This window comes from Ptychodera flava, chromosome 15 (genome assembly GCF_041260155.1).
Source record: "Ptychodera flava strain L36383 chromosome 15, AS_Pfla_20210202, whole genome shotgun sequence".
NCBI classification, from domain to species: Eukaryota; Metazoa; Hemichordata; class Enteropneusta; family Ptychoderidae; genus Ptychodera; species Ptychodera flava.
Genome location: NC_091942.1, coordinates 6122028 through 6143963, shown reverse-complemented (window position 1 = coordinate 6143963; position 21936 = coordinate 6122028). Strand labels below are relative to the sequence as shown.

Genomic DNA, 21936 nt, shown 5'->3' with positions numbered 1-21936 from the left:
TGAATGTGTTTTTACAAATGTTTTAATTAGTTTACTTAAACATCATGTCTACTGTGTGGCTAATGAAAGTTGCGTGTGGCTAATAAAATTAGGACCAAATTAGCCACACTGAGTAAGTGTGGCTACTAACTTGAAAATCCTACCGCTAACCTTGATTGTATGTCCTTTCCTGCACTACATAATTCAAAATTAAATATTGTTTTTGGCCTATACATACTTGAGGGGTAAGCTTATTTAGTCTCATACATTAAAGATGCACTGTTGACCTACAGAGTCCAAACTTTTTATCATTGTATTGTAGATAGGTGTACACTCCAAATACTAAGTACAAGTGTGGTGAGTGTAACAAGCAAATGTTTTTTTTGTCAATGGTTCATATCAAGGTTGTTGATACTTACAATCCACACTTGAACTTATGCTGGAGCGGTAACCAACCAGTTCAAATAACTTTAATTTATGTCAAAACAATTTGACATTTTGCCAAATTTCACATTTATGGCAATTAATAAACAGTAAGGAGGTACAAAGGACGTCGGTGCCCCCTGGCCCCATGTTTAAATTTTTTTTCAGGAGAAAGTGCTTGACGAAGTTTATTCGTTCCTTCGAACACTGACCGAAGGTGAATATGATGCGATGTACAAAGAGAGACCAAGGAAGAGTCGAAAGATGTCCGATCACGACAAACATTTATTTCTGTGGGCAGTATTACTAAACAGAAGAGCGTTAGCCATTTTGTTTTGGAAAAGATTGAACACCTGCAATATCGGTCTGTAGTCTTCTCTTTTCCATTTGTCAGTGATAAATGTAATGTTATTTTTAAAAAATCCATACCTACATGTATTGAATATCTTTAGGACGTTTGACAGGCACGTTTTCTTTCGCAAGTATTTTTTCCTGCTTTTTTGAAAACGAAATTGACAGAAACATATTGCATGGATTCCTTAATATTAAAAAAAACGAAACTAATTAAGACCCCTATTAAATGTGTAGTTTGAAGAGCTTTCTCAAATTTCCCATGCCCCAAATCTAGTTATTTTGGTGGCCAGATCCAAAGTTACCCGACCTAAATGTTCCATTTATCTTTTAATAACATCTTCCAGCCTTTAGTCTCCTATTATGTGAAGTATTACTCTCATCATACAAAGACACTTATAATAATGAGTATGAAGTTACTGTTTGGAATGAAATGAATCAAACTCGTTAAAGTAGCGATGCAACGTCACAATCTCTATCAGTTGCGGTAAATGTTTTCAGAATATCTTCCAATCTGCAGTCTCCGAAGGTGTCAGGTACATAGAATATATTTCAACACTTTAAATGACGTCTGTGTTCCGAGACGTGAGTGTTATAGATGCCAATTAAACCATTTCTTGTCATAACAGGAGCCGCTCTGATCGCTGGCAGGATCCTTCGAGCTTTGTCTGCGTATGCAAAGAAGGATGAAGAACTAACCTTGCACGATGACCTTTTGCAACATGCTGTGTAAGTTATCTTTGAAAATCAGCTTAACTTGTTCCAGAGGAAAATCTAACATCCATCGCGTTCTGTTAGGGCTAATCATTCGCCTAGACTTACATTGAACGATTTTAGTGTCCTGAGAAGGAATAATCTTTGTTGAGACTCTGCGCTATACAGTCCGTATTTCCATCGAACGTGTGTTTTTCATGAAAAAATTAGCCTATGTATTTGAAACACGAAACGTTATGGAAATATTAGGATAGAGAATCTTCCTTTTTAAGTAACCCAACAAGAGCCATGCCATCAGCAAACTTAAGGTCCCAAGGCAAGTAATTGACCTTTTTAAGCTAACAATTCTCTAGAGGTTAATAAGCGCAGAATCCCCTAAATTATATATTTACGGAAAGCCTAGATATAGGGGAACATTTGGGTCCAAGAGTGTCACCATTGTTACATATTATAACTATCACGAATCAGGTAATTTGCATAACCTTTCAAAAATCGGTTTTCCCCATACTTTGTTTCAATGCTTTCAGATATGTGGCTAAAATTTGTGTGAGTGCAAGCTGTCCTACGGATCTTCCAAAATGTGTCTCAGAATGTTTTAAACCTTCTAAAACAATCATTATGCAAGAAAAACTTCCAGAGCGGTGCATTTAACCCTAATTGATTTCTTTAAAATTGTACTCCAAAATAACCAAGCAAGATATAAAAAATCTTAGCCACAGTTAAGAAGAGCGTTGTGACAGCTTGCATTAAATTCCAGCAAGTATTGAGACAAAACATATGGAAAACCGATGTTTGAAAGGTTATGCAAATTACCTTTCACGTGGTAGTTATGTAAACAATGCTGACACTGTGTTCCCCGTATCTAGGCTATCAGAAAATGTATAATTTACGGTGGTTCTGAGCTTATTAACCACCAGACAATCGTTAGATTAAAAATGCTAATTACTTGTCTTGGAACCTTGAGCAAGATAGTGCAGTATTACACTCATGTGATTTGTGTAATCAGCAAATAAGGTAGGCGATAACATCCACATTCAGTATAATTTCATCTGACAAAGACTTCTAAGGATAGCAAATAGTTCATGGTGTTTAAGATGCTTTAAAATTCTATGGAAAGGATACGAATTCACGCATTTGCAGATGGTAAATGTCTTCGTCAACCACTCTATGAGCTTTTACGCAAACTTCAACGGATCTAGCTTATCGACCACATTACACCGCAATTGATTACGTACAATGGACTCCATGCACCCTTACAAAATTGATGTTAAGGCAATGGGACGATGCAATGTTGGTAAAATGGGACCGAGTTGTCTGGCACAAGTTTTCTTTTTTTAATGCGAAGAGACATAATATAAACACGCCAGTCATAACTTAAAAGCCGTTGGTCAGGGCGTTATGAAATCTGGTACACAGCATAATCATAGCAAGATCTAGACGTGAATAGACTTTATAGGTGCCGTCTGTATATTCAAAGGTCGTTCGCATAAGTAATGGATTTTTGCAATTGGAATGTATTATATCTCAAGAACTACCTTCCTAAATTCAATGTAACAGTGCCAACTTAACCACTTTTATGATCTTACTGTCCTAAAAATTTGGTGAGTGTTAATTGCATGGTATAGGTCCATTTGAATTGTTTTCAAATCATCGTACTGAGGCTATACAATGCAATAATTTGCATTGACCCCATGAGGCCTTTTGACCCTACATGGATCAAGCTACTCTATGCTGAAAGTTTGAAAGGCAGTGGGCTCATTAGCATATTTAGTGGATTTCTCAAATTAGGTCATATATCCGTACTGCATGCAGTGATTTAACCAAACCTTTGGACTTCATTTATTATACCAAGGTCAATTGTCGATATAAGATTGATAACACTCGGATTATAATTTCATTTACATGTTTAAGGACGCATTTAATTGTGCCATATGTCGATGCTGAAGACAGTGGTTTTTACAAGTGATATTTATAAATCATGCTTACGACTATTTATACTGTAAATTTGATGATCACGACATTCTGATATTAGCTCATTCGCATATTGGTGAAATTCTGTTATCAGGTCACATATCAATATCGAAAACGCCGATTCTGACGAAACCTGTGCTATTCATTGATCATTCTACGTCAAGCTATTCTTTACCTGGACAAGCATGGTATTCAAATTCTTAGCTAGCGCTTACTTGCATATTCAATGAATTTCTCTTATTAAGCAATATGTGTCAATACAGAATACATCTAGCCTTTGCGATCGACAGATCATACTTTCGTCTGTCTCTGCTGTAAGTTTCGTGAAGACGGCATTCTGATTATTTGCTCATTTGTATTTTTAATGAAAAGCTGTGATTACTAGGCCATAAGTTATGAGTGGTGAATACACTAAATTTTATGAGTCTTGTGAAATACATTGCTTGGATTTATGAGCTGATAGTTTGCAAATATAATATACTCTTTATTAGCTCAGCTGCTTGTTTAATGACGTTTTGAAATTAGGCTACATATTGAAAACGGAAGTCTCTGCATTCAAAATTTCAGGGTATTTTGGTTTTACAAAGATGAGGTTTTGCTCAAAGTTTGGCTTATTTGGAAATCGAATGACTTTATGTAATTAGGCTATATATAAAACGTAAACTTATTGAATTTAATCAAATTCTAAGGTATGTATGTATGTATGTATGTATGTATGTATGTATGTATGTATGTATGTATGTATGTATGTATGTATGTATGTATGTATGTGTATGTATGTGTGTATGTATGTATGCATCTTTGCTTGCTTGTTTCTGTCTGAGGCGCCGCTATTTCGGATGGTTACAGTGTATGAGAGTAAGATAAAATTTACTCCATGCTATTCAATATTCCTGAATGTGTATGACACATTTTCTGTATCACTTTGCACTATACTATAGTGAGTTTGAAAGGATGGCCACTGGCGTGTTGGACAGCTGCTTTGAGGCTAATAAAGATCTATCTAATAAGGTATTGGTGCGAACCTTGCCTGCGTGGGGAAATACGACATGTTTGTCAATTGCATATTCTGCGAAACACATGATCTTTATGAAACAAGACTGTTGCCAGAGCAAACTTCAGAGGGTCTGGAAGGGAAACTTGTTGATACATTCAAAAATACAATGGCTTATGGTAAGTGTTCTTTCTTTATCAATCACTTATATTGGATGGATATAAGTGATGAATACGATTTAATATCAGTTCAAAAGTAAATCTACGCAAAGTATTTCTTTCAGTCATACTTTTTTTTCATTTCAAAACAGCAAAACATTAATTAATACTCGAAAATCGTTTGACAAAGTGCATATGTACGTTTGTTCCCTGCCTCGATGAATTCAAAGATCTTATTAAAACACGAAGCTTCGTGTACTCAATGATAAATTAAAATTTGAGCATAATAGGTAAAACTTTGTCAGATGCAAATGTAGTCACTATTTGGTTTAGTTTTTAATCACTAGTTTTTTAATTTTTCGCATCTTTAAAAAACAGTTTTTCGTGGGGACACTTCTGCCCATCTTTTCGATCATGACATTTCTTTCTGATGATCTTGGGGAGAGAAGCAAGGCGAATGGCGTCAAATGCAAAATAGACAAGTGTAGAAAATTTGCAAACTACTTCTTCCGATGGAGCTCAGTCTATTCTAAAACGGAAAGAACAGTAAGAAGATCAGGTTTTGAAGAAGAAGATGTCACCTTCTGGGAGGGAATGAGATATTACTACACTGCACCAATCACCAAATTTCTATATAGCATGGTAAGTACACTGTCATGATGTGTCCTCGAACAAATAGAAATGATATTTTGAAGAGATTACAGCAACAACAAAATAGAATAATAAGAGAAATATTACGAAATCGATGTTTTATATCTTAAAATTTACAAAATGTTAGAATATTTGCAAAAAATGGAGATGTTCCTTTCATCGATCAAAACAACATATACCCCCAACCATAAACATATATATAGATATATATATATATATATATATATATATATATATATATATATATATATATATAATATATATATATATATGATATATTATATATATATATATATATATATATATGGTTGCTTGTTAATGCAGGCAAAGTATAGTGCTCAATGCATTTCTGCAGGGCGGTAATACTGAGAATCTAGGAACTTGTAGTTGTCACTCTACAGGCTGTTTCATGCGCTAAGCAATCATCAGGACTCAGAGTGACAACTACAAGTTCAGTATATATATATATATATATATATATATATATATATATATATATATATATATATATATATAATATATATATATATGATAAATAAATTTGCACACGTCTACCGATCTGGTCGTATATTTTCTGTTTATTCTGTTGGTAATTTTGACACAACGTTTCGTCCTATAAGTAGGACTTCATCAGGTTGAAGATGTCTACAGAAGGAAAATACAGACAAAAATACAAAAAAACGTAAGGCTAGTGTTGGTCTTCATTAAAAGCTGAACGTATTTTATAGGCTAGTAAATTAGAAAGTTACAAAAGATATAGGGTATGACAATCCTTACACTTTATGTGTGCCGCAGATGGAAAGTGGCAATCGAAATTTGGCGCTAATAGTTATTTATAGTGCCTGTATGAAGGCGCTGTGAGCATTTGTTATTTAAATTAATTGTCAAGTACAATTAGCTCAGAATGTTGAGACCGTTTGGTGACAATGTACCTAGTTTTGAAATCCAGATGGACTCTTGCGGAGCGTGTCATCTTGTTTATTTATTTTGATAATCCCTATTTATTGAAACGTCGTGAATGGTGTGTTGATTTTCGTTGAACTGAATTGCGATAGGAGTGTTAGTTTTGAGTCTTATCGTTGATAGATGTTTATTGAACCTTAGGCGAAATTCTGTTTTAGGTTCTCCTACATACTGTTTTTTGCATCTGTTGCATGTGATTAGATAAACCAGGTTTTTGGATTTTCAAGTAATGTCATGTTTAATGGTGTAAATAGATCTGTTACGTGACTTTGAAATTGTGTGGCGTTACTCCGTTAGTGGAGTATTTGCAGATGTTGCACTCCTGTTTGAACCGCATTTGTAGAAACCTGCAGGACGTTTTGAATGTTGTATGTCCCTATGTTGTCTATATATATTATATATATATATATATATATATATATATATATATATATATATATATATATATATATATTTATATATTAAATATTTATATAGAACTTTTGTTTTTTCAAGAAAGTGCATTTTCTCTTTGAAATAAAGATAAGTATGTCAAAATTAAATTGTGTACACGGTTATTGTCCATAACTTTTTCTTGACTGATTCTACTTTGGGGTCCTGGACAACAACACCCGGCGAGATATACAGTTTGTCTTTTGAGTGTAAAAAGACATGCCGTTTCCAAAATACTTTGGTTCTAAAACTAGAAATTAACAAAGACAGATTGGACGACACTCTAGCCAACCGTTGACCTAATTATATCACACTAAAATGAACCCATAAGTTCGCGTAGCTATGGTATAACAAGAGAGTTAAAGTTCACACAATATATGATTGGTTTAGGAATAATATATTTTAGGATACTCCTCTTCGTCATAGGTGTTGACAGGCTCCGCAGTCTAGCTCGCTACGCGTGCGTCAGCTCGCTGAAACCTGCTACTCAGTGCGCTGCAGCGTGCGATACACCAAAGGGGTGACACTTAACACAAGACAGCTGCTACATGTAGCGTGCTAACAGAATGATGTTATCAAACTATCTGATATATTTTATTCAAACGAAAATAAGGACGCTTTTAAAATTTATCCTAATTTTTTTCAGTTAATGTATTAGTTTTATTGCCTGAAACTTGTGCTTAAGATAAAATAATATCGAAACTTGGCAGTAACGTGCAATGACGCAATAACAAGAATCATCGGATTGCAATGACAGAGACCCTGCTGTCAAGACTAATAACATATCTTACTGCACTGATGCATGCGTACCAGTGAGCCGCTTGCGACCTCCATTAGTGCCCCCGCGCGTAGCGAGCTGTCATTAGTCCCCAAGGACGTAGTCGGGGGGGGGGAGGGGCGCTAAGGTTTTGGTCACTGATGTCCATGCGTCTGTCCGCACGTACGTGCATGCATCCGTGTATCCGTCACTGAGCATTTCTCAGACATATGGGATCCCATTTCTTTCAAAGTTGGTACAAGAACAATGACTCATTTTATACATATGCACGTCATTGTTGCACGATACGATCCAATCTGGCCGCACGGCGGCTATTTTGTTAGGGTATTTTTATATGTCTTGAGCCACAACTCAGACATGTCTTTGGTACATCAACATTGACCCATGTCATACATATGCACATCAATTTCTTTCGTGATACGATCCAACATGCCCGCAGTGTCACCATTTTGTTACAACATTTTTATGTCTAGAGCCGTAACTCAGACATATTTCAACCAATATCATTCAAAGCTTGTAAAAGACTGTCACATTGACTTACGTCATACATACGCACGTCGCCTACGGATTTCACGATACGATCCAATATGGCCGCCTGGCGGCCATTTTGTAACACAATATCGTTCAAAGTTGGTACGAGGACATTAAACCATGTCATTGATATTAAACTCAATTTCTTTTGTGATACGCATGGCGGCCATTTTGTTTCAAATTTTTCCCATCCAGAGCTGTAACTCAGACATGTCTCAACCGATTTCATTTAAAGTTAGTGCAAGAACATGAACTTATGTCATACATGTGCGCCATAATTTGTTTTGTGATATGATCCGATATTGCCACCAATAGCTATAAAAGATGCACGTGCACATATTTTTCCCCAGAGTCACCTAATATTAGCTCGCTACTGTCTCAATATTTGATTTTTTGATGCATCATAGGCTGGACATGTGAATTTGTTCAAACAAACGTGTTCGTATCAACACCATTCAAATGAGGTAAATAGGCCGACTCTGTAAAAATGCTACGACTCAAACCTCAAGCCAGATTGCCTTGATATTTGGTACATGGGTACCTTGCACAAACTTTATGCAAAAATTATTGTCCCACAAATGCATGGCTACTTTTTGTTTAGCTCTTCTGTCAGCAACGCTGAACTTATAGGTGTAAATGTTTTCTCTGTATTTTCACAGCGACATATCGGACTCTGATTGCACTGTGGTCATAATTTTAAAAACGGCTTTCATACATGATTGTATGTGGCACGTTGAACCACCCGATTCAACCGAACTGTTTAGTTTTGTATAGCTGTCACTGCCAATACTTCTGCTATTTGCCATCAATACTGTCTTCACATATCACTAGTTCAATTCAACAGTTGAACCATAAGAGCCTCATCTGCATCGCAATTAATGAAAAGGGCCATGTCTTCTTCGGGGGCTTGTAGTCAAAGTACCCACTAATCAGTGGGGACTGTATCGTCGATGATAACTTGTTTACTCTGGAGCTGGTGCTGTGTGGGACTAGGTTTTGTTGCAATACGTAACACAGATATCTTTTTATGGAAAATTTTCCATTTTTTTCGCCATTCCCCTAAATTCTTCATGAAATACACTGAATGCCCTTACTCTGAGTTACAATTTTATATAGTATACCAAGTATAAGACCAGTTTGTACAGAAGATGAATATGTTCTTTACTCATGCGATTCATTGTTCAATGCAGGTCTCGTACATCATACTGCTGCTATTATTTGCCTTCTTCATATTGACTGATTTGAGACCACGTGATGAAGCCAACTCGCCTGGTATCATCGAATGGGTTGTTGTAGTCTGGGTCGGTACTTTGGTTGTGGAAGAGGTCAGACAGGTCAGTATAAAGCTTCTGTTCGGAATTCAAATTTTACGGTTTTACTCCATAGCTGGTGTTGTGTGGGACAAGGTTTAGTGGATTCGAAATAAGTTACAAATACACATGTATATCCTCAAATATAATTTATGTAAATGTATTGTCTGAGAATCCAAGAAATAGAGCGCTTAGTGTACATTATTATGAAATTAAATCTGAAGGACAATCCTCTCGTCAAAATAGTGTTGCATGTGATCGTTATACACTTTATTTGAAATGAAATAACACGGTACCGAATAGTTTTGCAATACTGGCAATTCCCCTCCTTCTGAAATGACTACATGATTTGTTCATATAATATGTTCATTTTATTTGACGCTGTTTGACACTCTCTTCAACAGCTGATCGTCCGTGTACCAACATCGATAAAATACAAAGCCATTAGTTGGTTTTCCGAAATCTGGAACCGGTTTGATTTGGCCATGTATTTGCTGTTTGCAGTGTCGTTTGTGTTACGTCTTGGTCTTCCTCCAAGTAAATTTGCCACTGCAAGAGTGATGTATTGCGTAACTTTCATCGCCTTCTGTGTTCGTCTCCTCCACGTGGGTTTTGTTTTCAAAGAAGTTGGACCTAAGATAATCATGATCATTAAAATGGTAAGCGACAGTTTTTTTAATCTGGTCATACAATTTAGAATTTACATAAAAATAGTGACTTATGAAGGGTTCGTCTTATTTTACGTTAACACGAATGGAACTAATTTTGGTTAATTGGACGGTAAAGTAATGTCTGCTTTATTTGGAAATGTAAGCTCATCTGCTTTTTTTTAAAGTTATACACTTGTTTTCATGCAATATTGCATCATTCAGCTATACAGCACCTAACACTTTCAGAAATTTGAAAAATGTGAATATCAAATTATCCCGAATAAGTTCCAATCGTGCACGTTGTAACATTTGGTATGGATTTACTGTTTAGCCTACTGTTGCACAGAAATATTACGACATCTTATAAAGGAAAATAAGTTTTATGATGATTATGCAAAAAGTAACCTTTCACTTTCAGGTAAAGGACCTCAGCTACTTCCTTATCATACTGGTAGTATTCATTGCCGGTTTTGGCGTTGCTAACGAGGCTATCTTATATCCAAACATGGACCCCCACGTTCATTTGATGGTTCGATCCTTGTACAAACCTTACTGGCAGCTTTATGGCGAGCTGTTCTTGGAGGAAATTGAAGGTATACAACCTACTTCATTGAATATTTTCCAAGTTATTTCCAAAGATATGTTTTACGTTCAGGTGGTCATTTCCACAGCCGTGGCATACATAAAGTACTCTTGAACCTGTCAACTACTCAACTATTTAAACATTGTATAAAGTGATCCTTGGAAAATAACCTAAATTATCAATTGAACAAAGAACCGACAGAAATAGTTCAAGATACAACATAAATCAACCTCACGCCTTCGGCTTTAAGGAGGCTCTCCCACGTGGTAACATTTTTAAAACACATTTTGTTAATTCCAACGGTCGATATTTGACGTGGCGACTGCGCACGTAGCGAGATATCGATAAAAACATGTCATTTCCCGAGCGTATTTTTCACATCCCGAAGTTTTATGATCCTTTCTGATTATGACCCGAAATTCCCCGAAGGTTTGTTGTTGTGCTTATTGACGATATTCTAGGGAATCCATAATAAGTTCGAACAACGTAATTTTACCTCCCGCTGCGAAGACTTTACATACAGCATTATGCCTTCGCTTCAGGTCAGTTTTTTTTAAACTTCTCCTTAGTTTTTGTCGTTTTCATTATTCTCAGTCATTTCTATTATATTTTTAACCAATACTACATAGATATCAGTTTTTACGTGTAAAATATTATCCGCCTCTAATGACTACATTTTGTCGTCTGCCACACAGTTACGCGTGGTTCGATACAGAGCGGCCGACGCGTCCGCTGTGTATCAACCGCACGTATCTGGGCTAGTCACCTACGCGAATTCCGGTGGAATCAGCACACATTGTTTTCCGTTTTTTTCTCCGAGTCAGTAAGACTCGGCTTTCCCCCACGGGGCATGACCGATCACCGACGCGTGTGGTACTGTGGCGTCAGCAGCGTTAGCAGAGACTCGTACTGCTTAGCTTAGTTGACAATGGCCCCAGTGCCGAACGTTCTCTGTTCGGAAGCTGAATTTAGGTGGGCCACCGGAATTGAAACTTTTACTTTTTTTAGGACATGTTTTTGTCGATATCTCGTGATCCGCGCGCAGTCGCCACGTCAAATATCGACTGTTGGCATTATAAAAATGTGTTTTAAAAATGTTACCAAATGGGATTGCCACTTTAAATTTCCAACAATGTCCTGTGTAAATGATTGTTTATCTTCCGATTTTTTCCTTTGCTTCTAAGGACGGGTTGAAAACGAGACTTGTTATGAAGATCCAAGATTCATGAATCTCTGCCCTCAAGTTGAGGAATATCGCTGGGTTGCACCCACTCTTACGGCAATCTACATGCTTATTTCCAATATATTGCTCATCAACTTACTCATTGCTATGTTCAGGTAAATTACATCGTTCATTGCATTTGATCAATAAGCAGCATCATAAAGAAAGACTGACAAAGTTTATGTCAAAATCTTAATGTTTGTGATTGGCAATTATCTTACATGTGCCGTAACTGATGAACGCTATGCTAGAAGGAAAGTGTCTTCATCCCGATCTCTTAGGAAAGCAGTCGTCGGAACTGCGCCTGTGCGAGTTTCTTGTTTACAAACAAAGTATTTCGTACACGATATCTTGATACACCTCATCATCATATGGGTTCCATACGACCTTTCAGTGCAATTCCGACCACTGTATCCCTTTCAGATTGCGTTTGTTTAACACAGAGCAGTAAGACCTGAAGGAAACGTCCTGTACTGCACAATAATAACAAAATACATTGAATATAGCCATCATTTTTTTGAGATATCGTCAGGGACATGATTGAAGACGTTAAAGTGCAATTGTGTTTTTTCCCAAAACAGTGATTTCATTTTCCTTTTTTTCTACCAGTTTTACATTTCAAAGAGTTCAAGACAACGCAGAAGTAATCTGGAGGTTTTATCGTTTTGGACTGATAAGCGAGTATCAAGACAGACCAACACTGGCGCCACCACTCATTGTTATTAATCATTGCTACAGATTTATCATCTACCTGAAAAATCTATGTAAATATAACACTGTTAAACATTGAGATGTTCACAATTCAAAAGTGACAGGTTCTGTATGTATCCATGCGTTTTATTTATTGAATAATGATCAGCCATGATGTTTTTTATTTGAAAAGTTTTTTTTGATCTTCTTTCTAACGTTTACACGAAGCACATGTTAAATGTCGATTACGATTTGATTATCAACACCAACCAAAAAAAACAAAAACATTATTACTATATTCATCTCCCATAACAGGTAAAAAGGAAGAACAGGAATCCCATTCTCTTGGTAAGATTTCCAATTGATCTATTCCCCGCAGCAAATCTTTGCTCGTATGAGAGATGACTTTACTCGAAGCCCAATAATTGCTATCTTTCGGCACTGAGAAACTTTCCAGTGGCGCAAAATTTGCCAATGCCGGGCTAGAAACATTCGCCAATGCCGGGCTAGAAACATCAAGTACACACATCTACATGAATATATAAAGAAGAATGATTAAGCATTTACTATTTCGAGTGAAGTACCAGTATTTCACACGTTACCATACTGACTGTAATCGTCTTGATTCAATGTTTCTTGGTGAAGAACACGTATATTGGGTTCACAAATTTAAAACAGCATGTACGTTTGCTGATATCATCACACACCACGACATCTGAACGTGAACGGAAATCTAAAACTACCTCTTGTGTCGAACTTACATCATAAATTAAAATTAGAGTAATTCTTTTGTGAAGTTAAAGTTGAAGTTTGATTTTGTGTTTGAAGCTGTTCGGTATAACAAGGATAGCCGCGAAGATGAACAACTGAACCTGTTTGAGAGAAAGCACTTACAGAATTACTTCATCAAGAAAAATCTACAAGAAAAGAATTCCGTCGAAAACGCCGTAACATCCACAGATGAAAGGTAGTTTAGTGTTACAACGTATCATTTCGATCACCAACACGTTTAACTATATCTCCATCCATACATCCAACCATCACAACATACTAAACTTTCAAGTCATATATGCAGCCATCATCCTTCATGAATTTTAAATTGTCGCAACACATCTGCCATACCCATAAACAGTCACGTATCAAGCAATTAAATTAGCCATCACGCCCTTACATATACCGTTGTAAGTCTTGAAAATATCTTATTGTCTTCCGAGTCTTTTCGTTTAGAAATCTACAAGTGAAAAATACGTCAGCGGTCACGTATGATTAGAGAACCATGCGTACTATATCTGATCGACCGGCTTTGCTAATGCTTACTGCCATGAAGCATGACTGAAGATATATTAATTCTTATGTCGTTTGTTGAGAATGTAGACCTTAATAGTTGTAAATTGTAGTATGTGCTTCAAATTAAAAGTTCAACTTTCGCTAAAAGTTTCCTGAAGTAACTTAAAACCATTCTCTTTCAATTTTAAGAAATGTAAATTATGGTTCTAAAGAAAGAATCAACTAACATCTTCTAATTTTTGAAATATAAATACTGCTTTCCTTACGTTAATTATATTGAAAAACTAAATTCTCGACTTTCCGGAGAGCGATATTGTGAAAACAAACAAACAAAAAGTTACTTACTGTGATGTTTTGAGAGATTACTTTTGTTTTCAATTTGGCCAATTGAAGGGCAGAAGAGAGGGAAGTTGCGAAGTAATTTTTCTGGTGCAAAAGGATTAAAAGGGCCGTTGTAAGCAGGGATAGGGTAAAAGTCGTTGGCACGAGGACAGGTTTCTTTTTTTTTAAATCGTAGCGGAAGGGGGTTATGAACTGTTTTTACTTCACCCACAAATGTTATTTGTTAAGATATCAGATTAACACATCAAAATACCGCGCCATGGTTTCTCAAAACCGTGTTGTTTGATTTCTCTGTTTCTCGTTATACTAATTAAAATATGATTAAATTTTTGATTTTGTCCGACTTCCAATGTACTCAAGTCATAACGTTGTTTGGTTTCCTATACGTAGAGTATTTCTAATATTAATATCACGCGTACTATGTAAAGAATCCATGACTGTAGATTTATTTCGATCTTAAGGTAATTTGCACCTCGAAAGTGAAAGACTTAAACTTTTGCTCAAACTTTCCTCAGCGAAACTTTCAACCATTCTCTTATCGAAGCAAGAATAAAAATCAGGGGTCACCGTGCAAACTTTGGTACTAGAGAGACAAATAACTTGCGATTTCTCGATATTTGAAATTCAAAATGGCCGCCATCCCTGTGTTAACTCTATGGGAAAATATAAAATTTTCGATTTTTAAAAAACTAAGACGGTGAAAGCTTCTCTTTTGCCAAGAGCTTCAAAATGAGCCCCCACAAGTGGTAGGTCAGAAGAAAATTGATAAAATTTGAAGGTCCCAATTTCTGTCCCCGAGGTGCGTTCTACCTTAAGTGTAGCCTATGGACAAAGAAAACTTCCGTAACCTCTCCGTTTCGCTACCTAACCAGTAATATTATTGAAGTTACCAAGTACATTACTCTGTTTCGAGGTTTATGATCTTCATTGTGTTTTAAGGTTGAAGTTACCTCTACAATGCAAAAGCAGCTCATATTCTTAAGTTCTGCCGTAACTGTCCGCTCCATAGAACCCGTCTTAGGTGACTGTTTCAAATCTGGTGCCATCTTGTCAAGGAGGGGTAATGACCTTTATTGCAAAATTATGCCGATATCCGGTGCTGTCTTGCAAAGGAAACTGAATTGCACATTTCTTAGGGTTATTGATAGAAATTCACCCCGCCAAATGTCATAAACGTGTATTTAGCCACGCCATTCTACATGTCTGACTTAGTGATGCGTTGCTACATATCGTTATCCTTGAGTCTGACCTATGAAACAGTTTCTTCTATGGTGGATTTCTCTAAGGTAGTATAGGCCCCGAAAATGAGACTTAAAATTTTGCTCAAACTTTCCTCAATGCAACTTTCGACCATTCTTTTTAAAAATCAGGAATAAATTCGGGGGTCACCGTGCAAATTTTGGTACCGGAGAAACAAATTACCCAAAATTTACCGATATTTGAAATTCAAAATGGCCGCCGTCTCTGTATTTACTCTACGGAGAAAAAATTAAAAAAAAATCGATTTTCGAAAAATTAAGACGTGAAAAGTTTTGTTAAACATAGAGCTTTAACATGAACCCCCATAAGTGGTAGGTCAGAAAAGAATTGTAAAAGCTAGAGAATCAAAATATCTATCCCCGAGGCGCATTCTACCTTATTACTGCAATGCATTGGCAAAGTAACTTCTTCGCCAATGCATTACATTCTTCGTTTTTTTAAAGTAATAAGTACTTGCCGCTTCGCAACATGAATAATCGGAAAGGGATGAATGTATAACGGAATGGTAATGCGGCTTGCATTCTTCAATCACAGTTAATTACATACATTAAACTCCCTTGCGTGGAAGAGGTTAGACCACTAATATAGAAATAACGGAAGACACGCTGACCATTAACGTTTATTTATGGACAAGGGCGGGAGAAAAGCCAAAAATTAACGAGCGAGGCTTGCCGAGCCCATTAATTTGGCTTTCCTCTCGCCCGCGCCTATAAATAAATATTAATGGTCAGCGCGGAGTCTGTTATTTCAATTATATTATCAAAGAACCCCGTTAAACTGTCAAACTTTACGAAAATTTCCCGTGCGAACGACAACGGGGCCCCAGAACCTGTCAGTGAGTAGTGCGCGCGCGCTGCAAAAATTTTGCAAATCCTGAGACTCTTTTGAAAAAAAGCGTCTTAACCTGGCCAACAAATGCTCCATTTTTCTTTGTGGTTGATTATGATCTTTGTACAAATCACAATTTTCGTTTTAGCCGTAAAGTTACTGTGTTTACGATATTATTCATATTCAAAGGCATGAAACCAAACCATTACTGTGTATTTGTGGGCAGTCACGTGGTTCAGCTCTACCAATTGAAACGCAATTGACAGGGCATGGTAATATAATTGCATGTAAATGTTGGGATAGACTGCGTAGTAAAATTAAAAGAGCTTGACATTCTGTAGGTGTTATATTTCAGTCGGAGCGTGGTGGCAATGCTGAAAAACGTTATGCATGACTTACTTACCTTAAAACATGATATTCCAGTATAACGCCTGGTTATCTAAATACTTTATTTGACACCTAACTCCAAAGACAAACCATAACCCGCTTGATTAAGTTACCCTAGATACTATTGCATCAAGAAAAAGTCAACGAATAACAGATTCTCAATTGTTTACGATTACGAACATTTATCACCAGGACACGTTGCATATTCTCCTCCAAACCATTCATTCATCTAATCACTCATAAAGATATTTGAACGCCGACCTATATCGATCAATGCAGCCAGGAACAAAACGGTCAATCATTCAATCAAGTAATCAATCAATCAATCAATCAACCAACCAACCAATCAACTAATCAGTCACTCACTCACTCGATCAATCAATAAATGAATTAATCAATCAAACGGCCAATCGATCAATCATAAATTTGTATTCCCACCACTCAGACCGTCAATACACCAAACAATCAATTCGATAAAATTTCAACGATAGATATATATATCTATCAAACAATCCACACACATGTTCATTCATTTTCACGAAAATCTATCCATAAATTGATTGGAACTAATTTGGAAGAACTGGATGTTCATATTGTTCAAATTTATCAAACGTGTTAGGTGCCCTATGGCTGAATATTGCATTGTTACAAATTACTCATAAAAACAAGTGTATACCTTCAAAATAAAAGCAGATAAGCTTACATTTGCAGATTAAGCCGACATTACTTCACTATCCAATTATTCAAAATTTGTTCCAATCGTGTTCCATTGAACCACACATATATCAGGCTTACTGTCATTTACTATTTCGTCCGCTGAATTATCGTATGATATAATTCTGACATATAGTTTATAGTAATCTAGCCTGTTGTTTGTACAATGTCTTATAAAAACTGGTTACGTACTAATTCTAAGTTGCCTTGCTTTTTGTGGTCTCTTTCTAATTTCCAAATGCCAGAGTTGATACACTTGTTCATGAAGTTGGTGAAATCAAGGAATGCATAGGTACGGGTGATCGTGAAATTAAGGAATGCATCGGTAAGATTGATCGTGAAATCGAGAAATGCATCGGTACGGTTGATCGTGAAACCAAGGAATGCAAGAGTACAGTTCAAAATGAAGTTGGTGAAATCAGAGAATGTGTCCGTAAATTTCGGTTTGATGAAGACCGAATCAACAGCTTGGAGGAAAACGTTAACACAATCAAGAAAGACATCGCCGAGATTTTAAAAATAATAAGGAAATAATCTATATAACAAATATAGAAATCAAATTTTGGTTGCCTGTCTTCTCAGTTCATTTTTCCCACTTTGATAAGACTGAACAACGCTAAGATATATAATGAACCATTAAATTGCCAAATATGCGAATTAAGTCATGCATGACATTGTTGTATCCGTAAGTGTTCTGTGACATAATAATTTTGGATAGTTTAGACTATCGCACTTTTCATTTCAATCGTTTCTTGAAAGTGGCGTCGATAAAAAATTGCATCAGCGTCATATCGCAAAGATGTCAATTCATGAATCGACCGTCACATGCAAGAGTTCCCTTTTTATCATAGATAATGTATTTCTAAATCTTAAAGTTATATTTGCGTCTTAAAAATAAAACATGACACGGTTTTTACCAGTGTATTAATGTCTGTTTACTATATATTTAATTTTTACAACATTCATAATGTTGTTTCCGTTTAACTGAATAATTAACTGGCAAAGTAGCCAGCGATTTCGGAAAACCAATGCAGGTTTGAAAGCTCCAGTAGCTCATAGATTTTCGAGTTTTTGTTCTGATCGTAGGATAATAGCTCTTGTAAGGCAAGAAAAATAAAAAGTTTGTTTCTCATCCTCGCGACCGTCAATTTAGACCCATCGCGTCAACCTTTTTTTCTGCTCTTGAGGAAATAAAATGAAAAAAATAAAGCCAAAAATACGCGACGATGGTGCATAACACAGTGCTGTACAAAACATAACTGTAAACAATATTAACTGGCACTATCATTCCATTCAGAACTGTACACATATGGCACTGTTAATTAATAAGCCGTAAAAACTGTTCATTGCTGCACTACAAGTCAAACTACAGAATTGTTGCTTTACAAAAATACTGAAGCAATACTGCTGTGCATTTATCTCTGCATGCATTCCTATGTTGTTTTCATGTTTTTACTCGTACTGTGTCGGTTGAAGAATAAAACAATGAGAGAAAAAAAACGCGTCACCCCATCACTTTTGCAATATGTTTAGGGTGAGAAACAACCTTTTTATTTTCTTGGCCTAATCAGTTTCCGGTTTAGGTTGTCAACGCATTATTCATGTATGTGGTTTGTGATGTTATTGCCGAAAATTGAATTTAAAACAATATCATCCCGTACTATGTTATATTGCAAAGTTATTGTTTTTTGTATTTTGGGTGCAGGAATAAGAAAGTGTCCGTTTTGTTACGGAAACATTTTGAAAATATTATAAAAATACAGTATAATGCTTATTTAGGAGACGGCAAATTATTTGGATGGTGTTTGACATTGCAAAATTTAGTAATTACGTTTGGAAATGAAGAGTTTTAGAATTTTTACATTACGCTACTATAGATACATAACTTGCACGAATATCTAATAATATTTTCTTATACTTTGTCATTTAAGTTGTTTTGTCATTTGATCGATAAAATAAGGAAAAGGTTCTAATCACCCTTTACACACAAAACATTAAGAAATATCTTTATCCATGTTTCTCGACGCTTTCAACTTTTTATAATGGCAAAAACAGTCAAGTTTATATTTGCCAATAAAGCGTTCGACAGTGTTAATCATTTGACCCTGTTTCGCGTGCTGATTGACAGGCTTGTCTCTATGTATATTATTCTAGTTTTAGTATTTTCGTATCGCAAGTAAGAATATCGTGTCAGACTGGGAACCATTACGTCTGAGAATTTAACTGCTAATGATGGTTTTAGAAAAAAAAAAAAATTATCTGCTCTTTTATTTAGTGTTTACGTGGATAAAATGAGCAATTCACTCTGCAAAACACAATTTGGTCGTCATATCGCGGGGAAATGCAATGCTGACGACATTGTCTTCATTTCCGTCTGCAGCTCTTGAAGGATTTAAACAATTTTTGAAAAACCTGTAGTCAATGCGCTTTTTCTCACATTGTCTTCAATGCAAACAAATCCAAATGTCATTTTATCTTACCAAAACGTTGCAAAATATTTGAACAATTCTACAATTTAATTTGTAAGAAAACACGCATATCTTGGATTCGTTTCAAATCATAATGGTAATGACATGAATGATATGGAATGACAAAGGAAAACCTTTCACGCTGATGCGAACTTTTTAATACGAAAGTTCAATTGTTCCTTTCCGTCAAAATTCATTTATCTAAGGCGCACTATTTGAGCATGTACTGTGCATATTTGTGGATGTATTTACTCAGAAATATATCAATGATGTTAGTGTTTCAAATAATAACGCTCATAAGTATTTCTGAAACTTCAAGTTTTATTAACAATCATCATATTATGATATTTGGTAGCACTAACGCAAGGTTCGTTCTGAATTAAATGTTTCATTGAACGAAAGCACCAATAGCTATACACTGATTGAAGCAGCTCTGTAATGAAGTGTCTTTTGGAGCAAGACTATTCTAGACTGTTTATTTTTTCATTAATTTTTAGTTTTATCGCGTACAATGCTTTTTTTCTCTCGACTTGAAGAAGACATCATTTTTCTGTGTGTATTTCTCTTTTTGTTTTGTGATGTAGACGTTGTTTTATGTTTTCAATTTGAGCAAGTAAAGATTTTTACATGTTCTTAAACATTTATTGGCCAGATGTAAATGTCAAAAGAATATGTATGTTTAGAGAAGAAACTTCGAAGTCGTATTATGTTTATAATTCTGATAAGAAAAATATGTCCTTTTAACAGTAAGGAATGGGCTAGCAGGCCCTGTACCATCCAATTGCTATATGTAATATTATCCCAATATGTAATAAAACCTAACCAGCTATGTAATACTAACCAAATATGTTGTAAGAGTTAATTCAATTCCTAATATGGCAAATCAGATGTAAATGTCCTTAGCAACCATTACTACGCCCTTCGCGTCAACTAAGTTCAGCAGGTTTGATAAAAGTGAGGGTGATGATATTATTAATGTGGTAATTGAACAAACAATGCAAAACTATGTCTAGCAAGACCCCTTACAAAACAACAAAATTTCGTTTTTTATGCCGATGATGTAGGTCAGCAAATAAATAAAAAGAAAATCATACAATTTTGACCACGCATTATAACAAACACGAGATTTTTTCCAATATGTAATATAACGTACATCCATTGGCTATGGTTAATTTATCAAATATTGGGTTACCCCAATTTAATCAAATTTGTCTACCTTAATCGTGAATGTCGTTGTATCATTGATGCAAGTTTGGCTTTTGAGATTGACATATGAGAGATTATGTTCGTCAATATTGACTTACATGTAAGAAAAAAAATATAGCACGGTATGTATCATGGCGAACAATCATTGAAAATTTCATCTTGAAAGTAAGATATCGTTTTAAGGGTTTTCCAAACATGAATTATTTTGTCAACAAAAACAATGCACGTATGTAACCTTTGTTTGTAGTAGAACAGGTCCAGCATGTTTCCATCCTATTAGCAGTATAGAAAGGGAGACTCCAAAAGGAAATACAAGTGGCCTCATTTGATAGGACTCTATCACTTCATGTTCTCAGTCTGTTACCTTGAAAAAAAAACCAATCGCTACTCGCCATTGGCAGAGTACCCTCATATCTGTGCAATATTAGTTGCAGTACATTTTTACAGGTAATGGTATTCACTTGAAGTTGGTACCCTGCTGTTGTTCAACTACGGGTGCTAGCACTACAGGAAAAACTTGCGAAACTGGATCAAAAAATTCCGGATAAACGTTTTATACTGCAGGAGAGAGCTTTGCGTGTACTCCTTTAGGTGCCCTATGATTTTCCATCGGTGGATTTATTTTCTTTATTTAAATTTATGTCAATAAGATAAAAAAATTATTATTTTCTTGCAATATTGCCTTACAAATGTGCTGCTGGAAATACTCCACGGTACCTGTCTGATATGTTAACTTTCCTTATTAGTATTCATCAGTACCAAACACGTACGATGCAGAATATGGATTGAAATATTCCGAAATTCAACTTACGCACAGGCCAGAGAAGTTTTAAGTATCGTACCACAAAGGTTTGAAATTCTTTTGCTTAGTGAATTGAAGTGTGCACCGAATGTTAACAATTTGAAGTTAAAATTGAAAGCATTTATAAAAGAGAATGTTCTTTTATAACGGTTACTTTGTTGTTTTATCACTACGCATGTTATTTGATAGCAAGTTAGATCAGTAGAAAATATTACGAGAAAATAACGAGAAATGGACACTTT

The 21936-nt window shown here is 35.7% G+C and overlaps 1 protein-coding gene across 2 annotated transcripts in view; it reads left to right on the top strand.

The window, feature by feature from the left end:
* Positions 1 to 20528, top strand: part of LOC139151018 (transient receptor potential cation channel subfamily M member-like 2) — a 49381-nt gene extending 28853 nt beyond the window's left edge. For both annotated transcript variants that reach the window (XM_070723535.1, XM_070723536.1), the window contains 12 exons: positions 571 to 766; positions 1383 to 1482; positions 4380 to 4611; positions 4969 to 5232; positions 9136 to 9279; positions 9660 to 9914; positions 10324 to 10498; positions 11673 to 11826; positions 12320 to 12474; positions 12716 to 12748; positions 13229 to 13367; positions 17464 to 20528. In XM_070723535.1, the coding sequence (XP_070579636.1) occupies positions 571 to 766; positions 1383 to 1482; positions 4380 to 4611; positions 4969 to 5232; positions 9136 to 9279; positions 9660 to 9914; positions 10324 to 10498; positions 11673 to 11826; positions 12320 to 12474; positions 12716 to 12748; positions 13229 to 13367; positions 17464 to 17752 (2136 nt within the window). In that variant the 3' untranslated portion in view covers positions 17753 to 20528. The remainder of the gene's footprint in view (positions 1 to 570; positions 767 to 1382; positions 1483 to 4379; positions 4612 to 4968; positions 5233 to 9135; positions 9280 to 9659; positions 9915 to 10323; positions 10499 to 11672; positions 11827 to 12319; positions 12475 to 12715; positions 12749 to 13228; positions 13368 to 17463) is intronic.
* The last annotated feature ends 1408 nt before the right edge of the window (positions 20529 to 21936 follow it).